General features: G+C 38.5%; 1 protein-coding gene across 1 annotated transcript; it reads left to right on the top strand.

Annotated features, from left to right (window-relative positions):
• Window positions 1–441: 441 nt before the first annotated feature.
• On the top strand, window positions 442–3,693 carry LOC145639616 (F-box/kelch-repeat protein SKIP11-like). Its single transcript, XM_081690902.1, has 3 exons — window positions 442–1,012; window positions 1,299–1,408; window positions 1,565–3,693. The coding sequence occupies exon 3, from the start codon at window positions 1,739–1,741 to the stop codon at window positions 3,086–3,088; it is 1,350 nt and encodes a 449-aa protein (XP_081547028.1). The 5' UTR covers window positions 442–1,012; window positions 1,299–1,408; window positions 1,565–1,738; the 3' UTR covers window positions 3,089–3,693.
• Window positions 3,694–8,610: the final 4,917 nt, after the last annotated feature.

Below are 8,610 nucleotides of genomic sequence, written 5' to 3'. Positions count from 1 at the left end.
AGAAGACAACCACGCCGTCTTTAAAAGAGAGTAAGAATAGTAAACTCACACAGTTCCTTGCTGACACAGTGACTACTACAACAACAGTAGACTAGTTTCCTATTAAACGAAAGAGATAGAGCAAGATTATTAAACTCACTCAGTTCCAACAACGAGCAGATACAGAGTTTACAGCGACAACAACAACAGAAGACAATTGCGCCGTCTTACTATTAAACGAAAGTTAGTTGATTATCAAATCAAAACATTAGTAGAAACCAACTAAGGTTACCTAAATTATTAATCCCTAATTTACCATAATAAGACTAACTAATTCTCCCAAATCCAAAAAATTAATGAAATTTTTTCCAAAAGTAAAAAAAGAAGTTGAAGAAGAAGAGACCCCAAGAGTGAGAGAGGGGATAAAAGGGCAAAGGGGAGAGAAAGGGGACCCCATATGCTAAAAGGATATGTGCTTCCAAACAGAGCCCCAAAAAAAACTCAAAGCCGAAGGAAGAGAAACAACGAAAGAAAGAGAGATGATTTCCATTTTTTTTGCAGAAGAGAGAATCCAAAGGACGACTTAAATTAACCAACTCTCTCTCTCTCTATCTCTCTCTTCTCTTTCTCTCTCTTCTCCCCCCTTTTCTTTCTTCCTCTGTTTTCTTGATTCACTGAAACTTCTCTTCATTTACAGCAGTTGCAGCAGAAAAACTACCCAACCCAAAGTACTCTTAAAACTGCAACTAAACTGATAGATAGATAGATAGATATAGATAGATAGCCCAACCTCAAAAAATCAAAAGTTTGTATACACAGAAATTTAGAGAGAGAAAGTTCAGATTTTTTTTTTCTTTTTTTGGGTTTTGATTCAACCCAATCAAATTCTGAGAAAGAGGGAGAAGTGGGTGTTTTTAATATTTTTTTTTTTGGATTTTGAATTTGCTCCAATTTAATTTTTTGTTGGGTTCTTGTTATTTTGCCCAATCAAATAACCCTTCTTCCTCTGTTTCTTTCTCTCTTTATCCAATTCGTAAGTCCTGTCTCTTTCCCTCTAATCTCTTTTTTCATTATTTTTTTCTTAAAGTGTGCAGATCTAACCCAATTGTTGTTCTTCAAATGGATTTTATTTTTTTCTGATCTGAATTTGAGAGATCTATTTGTATTATTTTATTGCTGATTTAGTCATTTTAATTTCTTATTGATTTTTTTTTTCATTGGCTTTCTGGGTTTGTTTTTAATTGATTAATCCCATTAAAATGGAGAGAAAAAGAAGCAAGTTCTAGACTGAAAGAAACAATTTTTGATTTTGGTTGCAGGATTATTCAATTGAGAAGAAAGGAAGAATTTTTGAGGAGCAAATTAATAAGAGTACATTTGGTTTAATTATTCCGCGCTTTCTGGATCGTTGTTAATTGGATTCGGATCGGTATGCTTTCTAATTTTATCTTTTTATTATTTATTTAATTTTTGTGGGCTGTTATGTTTATGGTTTCTTAATTTGATTAAATTTGAAAAAAAAAATTAAATTTGTCCTTGGTTTTATTTCTTTGATTTTGATTTGAATCTGTATTTGATTGAATAGGTGCGTTTAATTGGGGGTTGTGATTTGATTTTAAGGAGAGAGAAATTGAGGAATTTGAAGAAGTTTGGATTTGAATTTGATTGGGTTGGATTGGAATTTGAATTGGGTTTTGATTGGGTTGTTATAATTATATTGACTTGTTGCCCTCATTGGGGCTTGAATTAGGTTATAGAAATGTTGGAGGGGAGATCTTGCTTGGTTTCGAGGGTGTTACCGAGCTCTTGTGAGCAAGAAGGGAAGTGGGGTTACATGAATTGTAGAGTCGGAGTCGAAGTCGAAATCTCGAGTGGCAAACGTCGTTTAGAGAGTGATCGTGAAGGTGAGGGTGGGTTGAGGAAGACCACTAAGGTTTGTGACACCGAGGAGGGACTCTCGAGAGCTCAATTCGATAGGCTTTCGTTGTCTCGATCTCCGGTTGTTGGTCATTCTGATAACCAACGCCAAGGTGGTGATCGTTCTGATATGGATTGCTTGATTAATTCTATTGGCCGTGACATGACGATTAATTGTCTTCTTCGATGCTCTAGGGCTGAATATGGTTCAATTGCCTCTTTGAACCGGAGCTTTCGCTCTCTGGTTAAGAGTGGTGAGATTTATAAGTTGAGGTGGCAGCATAATGTGATTGAGCATTGGGTTTACTTCTCTTGTCGCCTCCTTGAATGGGTGGCTTTTGATCCAGCTAGTTGCCGCTGGATGCAATTGCCCAGGATGAATTCGAACCAATGTTTTATGTGTTCGGATAAGGAGTCCTTAGCTGTTGGGACTGAGCTTCTTGTCTTTGGGAAAGACCTGATGACCCATGTGATTTATAAGTACAGCATACTAACAAACTCGTGGTCGTCTGGGATGAGCATGAACTATCCCAGATGTTTATTCGGGTCAGCTAGTCTTGGTGCGATTGCTATATTAGCTGGTGGTTGTGATTCTCAGGGCAACATTCTTAGTTCTGCAGAGCTCTACAATTCGGAGACTCAGACGTTTGAGACCCTTCCGAGCATGATTAAACCTAGGAAGATGTGCTCGGGTATATTCATGGACGGAAAGTTCTACGTCATTGGTGGTATTGGGGGCAATGATGCTAGGGTTCTAACTTGTGGTGAGGAGTATGATCTTACCACTAGAACTTGGACGGAGATTCCTGACATGTCCCCTGGAAACCGTGGGGATGCCCCTGAGAACGGTATGCCTGCTGCAGCTGAGGCTCCTCCACTGGTAGCCGTTGTAAATAATGAATTGTATGCTGCTGATTATGCTGGCATGGAGGTTAAGCGATACAATAAACAAACTAGGGAGTGGGCAACAGTAAAGAGACTGCCTGAAAGAGCTGGCTCAATGAATGGTTGGGGGCTTGCTTTCAAGGCATGTGGTGGTCGGCTAATTGTTATTGGTGGACCAAGGGCACATGGAGAAGGGATCATCGAGGTTAATTCTTGGGTGCCTAGTGAGGGCGCTGCTAATTGGGAGTTGCTTGGTACTAAGCAATCGGGCAGTTTTGTGTATAATTGTGCGGTCATGGGTTGCTGAGGGAAATTCAAAACAATAGGGTGTTGGTGCCATTGATTTATTCATCCAAAAATGGTGCTCTCCAAAACAATAGATGTTGCAAGGGTTGGTTTGTCCATGAGCCGGAGGAATTCGTGCTAATGGGGTAATTATCTTGATGTTTTTTTTTTTTCTTTTTTTTCTTTTTTCCATTTGGCCAGGGGAGAATACAGGGAGGAATTAATTTCTGATTTTACAACCAAAGATTCAAATTGAATGTTTTAGGAGGTTTTGGGGCTTCCTCCCTTTTACTTTCATATGATGAATATTTTCTTCTTCTCATTGAATTCTGGGCTTCTTCCCCGTTTCTAGTAACTTCGAGATAAAAACTTCAACAGTTTATTGTCATGTAGCACAGAGACAGGAATTTTAATAATTTCGAGTACCAATACATGGGGTAGATTTTTCACCAATACCATTTTTCTTTTTTTTAGCTTTCCTAAGGTTACAGAGTTTTATTTATTTTATATCAGTTTCTTGATCTTTGATTTTCATGGCATTGTCACAAAGGAGAAAATAAGCTCCACATTGTTTTATGTATCTTTTACTTCTTTTGTGCAATTTATGTCCTATATAATTCTATCTTCTGTATTCTGTTTCTGATTCGATGCTCTCAGTCTCGAATATTGTCTGTCAACTTGAGTTCTGATGCTGAATTCGTGATCGTCTCACTTTGTATGTCTGAACGTGGATGATTTCTATTGAGATTGATCTAGTGATTGATGGGGGTTGCTACCCATGCATTGATTTGACACATGATCATTGTTTTGGAATTTGATTCTGTTACTTGTATCTGTCCAGTTTTTTGACTTTGAAGAATATAGAAGAACTGAATATGTTTTTATTCTAAGCATTGGAATCTGCCTTTTCATGCATTTTGAAAGCTAGTGTTAGAAAAACTTCTAACAATCAATTTCCGGATTAATATATGTCAAGTTGATATCCTTTGTAAACAATATTCAATTAGCCTGATTGTCGATACTGTTTTCCTGGTTGTTCCTGGTTTCGTCGAGAGAAAAGATGCAGGAACAAGATATGAGTGTGAAGAATTGTTTTAATCACAGGGCGTAAACGTAATGTAGTAACTAACAAGCAAGGTACAATTGAATAAGACAGGAGAAAAAGAGAGAAATGTGCTTCTCACCCTAAAATGGGGTATCTAATCCGGTTGGAGGTTATATCAATTATGTCACAATTTGATGCAAAGTTAATTGCATATTGTGAATGGTGCTCCTTTTTTTAGTTGTTGATGTTGATATAAAATATCTTACTTTGGAATTTTGTTTTTCTACTGTAGTTTTAGAGTACATGAATTCGCCACCTTTTTTTGCCAGTCTGGTAGTTGTTCTTGTCTGTTTACGAAGTATGGATTTTGTTTAGACGAAAGGTTTAACCAGAAAAGAATTTCCATATAGGTCTTTTGAATGCTTTCCAATGTCGTAGATATAGATAGTTCACGGACCGGGACGTTTTTCGCCGGGAAGAGGGGGTTGAGTCGACTGGCTAGGGGCTTGTAATTGTTAGTATGGTAAATTTATCAAAGTATAGCTTAGTCTAGTGGTTAAATTTGTATCTCATAACTTTGAGGTTTTGGGATCAAACCCAATAGTGGCACTTTAAGGCGGCGTTTTCCTTATCCTTTCCCTAATTTCTAAAGTGCCTATCCTTGCTAACTCGTACCGGAAGGACCTATTAGAGGTTCTAACTTGGTATGACCCTTCTCCTTATAAACTTAAAATAAAATAAAATAAAATAAAAAAGGAGAAAGAGGTAACCTTGAGTAAGGTTTAACTAAGGGCCTGTTCCGATTGACTGAACTCAGCTGAACTGAACTGAACTGAACTGAATTTCAACGGAACAGAACAGGCCCTAAGATCCTACGGTGTGGGGTATGAATGTTGCAAAGAGAGAGTTCTCAGTGGCAGTAGCTTGGCCAGTGGGAATACCCTAACATTTCTTCCCTACTCCCAATTACTTGACCCATAAAGTATTAATCCTAAAAGAGTAAAGGATGTTCTTCTGTATACTCGGGTGTATAATGAACTCAATTATTTTTTTGTGCTTATTTTGATTGTTAAAAGGATGATTATTGCTTAAATGTTTATCCTTGGATTCGGATTTATTTATAAATTTTCAAAAAAAAAAAAACCTTTATAATTGAGGTTTGGTTAAAGAGTTTTTCCTCACCATCTCGTTAGACGTAACCCTAACTAAAATTGTATCCTTTATAATTTTTTTTTTTTAATTTATGTTTTTTTTAATCTAGTCTGTATTACTCATATTGTTAGCATGAGTTATTATATGGTAATCTTTATCTAACTTGGGTACCTCCATTTGGCATTTGTCAAAATAATATGAACGGCTTAACCTTCTCATTCACAAAAGAAGAATATATATAAGTTACAAAGATATTCCTAACCCTAACATAATTAGGAATAAGATAGAATATTAACATAACTAGGAAACCCAAAGATATTATACAATATTTCCCAATTATTATCTTAACATCCCCCCTCAAGATGGAGCATGTAGATCTCGAATGCCCATCTTGCCGAGCAAAAACTCAAATTGCGCCTTTCCTAAGGCTTTTGTAAAAATATCCGCCAATTGAACCTTCGTGGAAACATACGATGGCTTAATCACTCCTTCTTTAATGGCATCCCTAATAAAATGACAATCTACCTCAATGTGTTTTGTCCTCTCATGAAACACCGGATTGTTCGCAATATGAAGTGCCGATTGACTATCACAGTACATGTTCATACCTTGCTTATGTTCTACACCCAAGGATCGAAGTATTTGTTTCAAGTGTTTTAACTCACATTGCAACCCCGTCATTGACATATACTCTGCCTCTGTGGAACTCGTAGAAACTGTTGGTTGCTTTTTAGTCTTCCATGACACAGGTGATAACCCAAGCAATACAAACCAACCTGTCAACGATCTACGAGTCAAGGGACAACTTGCCCAATCCGAGTCACACCAACCTTCCAACTGAAGACTACTATCCGACCTTAGTAGAATGCCTTGACCCGGACATTTCTTCAAATATCTTACTACTCTCAATGCCGCTTCCCAATGTTCCTCTTTTGGACATTGCATAAACTGTGATAAAATATGCACCGAATAAGCCAAATCCGGCCTTGTGACTACCAAGTATATCAGACGACCAATCAACCGTCTATATTGTTCACCATCTGCATGCTCCTTCCCCTCTGCTAAAGCAAGTTTATGATTTTGCACCATTGGAATGTCTGCCGGCTTTGCTCCTAGTAACCCTGTCTCAGAAATAATATCCAAAGCATACTTACGCTGACACACATAAAAACCATGTTTACTACGTGCCACTTCTAGCCCCAGAAAATATTTCACGGCACCCAAATCTTTCATTTTAAAACATTGACACAAGTATGCTTTAAAACTCTCCAATGCAACTGTATTATTTCCTGCAATTATCATATCATCCACATAAACTAAGACACTCAACTGCATTCCACCCTTTGAAAGAGTGAATAAAGAATAATCGGAATACGACTGTTTAAATCCATATTTCTTCAAAGCTGTGGACAATTTTTCAAACCAACATCTAGGAGCTTGCTTCAATCCATACAAGGACTTCTTCATCTTACAGACTGTATCTGAATTGCCTTTTTGAAAACCCGGTGGTACTTTCATATAGATCTCCTCCTCTAAATCACCGTGCAAGAAAGCATTGTGCACATCCATTTGTTGTACCTCCCAATTTTTAATCACTGCAACTCCTAAAAAAATGCGTACCGTAGACATTTTTGCCACTGGAGCAAACTTTTCATTGTAATCGATCCCTTCTTCCTGATGGTTACCGAACACCACAAGTCTTGCTTTTAATCTTAGCAGATTACCAGCCTCATCTCTCTTCTCAGTGTAAACCCACTTGCTTCCAAGTGCTTTCTTCCCTGCAGGAAGTGTTTCTAGAGTCCATGTGCCTTGGTCTTCCAAAGCTTTAATTTCCGCTGCCATAGCATCTCTCCAACCCTCATGTCTCGTCGCTTCTTTGAACGATCTTGGTATTTGTGCTTCTGTGACAGCTGCAATATAGTGTCTGTGTTTCGAGGAAAACCGATCATAGTTAACAAAATATGTGATAGGATAGAGATTACCTGAAGAGGATGACGGTGTTGACAGTGAACATGGATCTTTATTTTTCCGTATTGTGTGGGTCACGCAATCCCGTAACTTCGTTGAAACAAATTTTTGCCTTTTTCCCCTTCCTAACTCTTCGTCACTTGATGAATTAATCATATGAGGAAAGTGCTGAGGCACACCCACATCGTGGGAAGTTTCGGTTGCTGTAGGGGAGTTGTGCTGGACTGTTTCGGTAGCGGAAACAGTGCCCTGCTGCTGCTCTTTTCGAGGAGGTGTCGTACCCTCCTGTTGTGGCTGTCCAGCAGTAGACTTGGGACTCCCTGTATGATGTTGTTCTTCATGCTGCTGGGCAGCACGCTGCTGGACAGAGCAGTCCGCAGCTGGGCTGCGGTTGAGGTCTTTCTCCCGCGGCCTGGCTGCGACACTCTCTTCAGGGGCTGCTGTCGAGGTCTGGGCAGTGCAGTCCGCAGCCTTGTTGCGGCTAGGTACTTGCTCCCGCAGCCTGGTTGCGGAGCTCACTGATCTTGACGAATTACCCACATAATCTCCACGTTGCCACATATCTATTTCATCATCACTTCCACCAAACTCATGGGCTTCAAGTTCTTCTAAGTTCTCCCTTGAAGTCTCAACATACGGAAACACATGCTCATGAAATTTAACATCACGAGATGTAAAAAATTCCCTCGTCTCCAAATCAAATAATTGCCACCCTTTCTTTCCAAACGGGTAACCAACAAACACACATTTTCGACTCCGAGATGCAAACTTATCACCCTTACTCCTTTGATTATGAGCATATGCTAAACACCCAAAAACTCGAATACACTCAAACATCGGCATTTTACCGAATAACATCTCATAAGGAGTTTTATTTTGTAGAATTGGGCTCGGAGTACGATTAATCAAGTAACAAGCAGTCCGAACACACTCCCCCCAAAATTGTATAGGTAGTTTTCCTTGAAATCTCAAAGCACGAGCCACATTCAAAATATGTTGGTGTTTTCTCTCTACTCTCCCATTTTGTTGAGGAGTACCCACACAAGAAGACTCAAAAATAATTCCATTCGTCACAAAATAATCTTGTAGATGATTAAATTCAGTTCCATTATCACTACGAACAACTTTAATAATTTTATCAAATTGCCGTTTAATCAAAGCAACAAAATGAAGAAACATATGTGCAACTTCCGTTTTATTTCTAAGAAAATAAATCCAAACACCACGAGAATAATCATCAACAATTGTCAAAAACATCTTTGATCCACAAGACGAGGCCACCTTATACGGACCCCATAGATCAATATGAACTAGCTCGAACATACTACTTGCTTTGCTATTACTAACAGGAAAACTATCTCTTGTTTGCTTTGCACGAG

This window comes from Chenopodium album, chromosome 1 (assembly GCF_948465745.1).
Source record: "Chenopodium album chromosome 1, dcCheAlbu1.1, whole genome shotgun sequence".
NCBI lineage: Eukaryota > Viridiplantae > Streptophyta > Magnoliopsida > Caryophyllales > Amaranthaceae > Chenopodium > Chenopodium album.
This window is presented reverse-complemented; position numbering and strand designations above follow the sequence as displayed.

Coding starts and splice junctions, on each gene's coding strand:
- LOC145639616 (XM_081690902.1), top strand. CDS start 1,739: ATGTTGGAGGGGAGATCTTGCTTGGTTTCGAGGGTGTTACCGAGCTCT.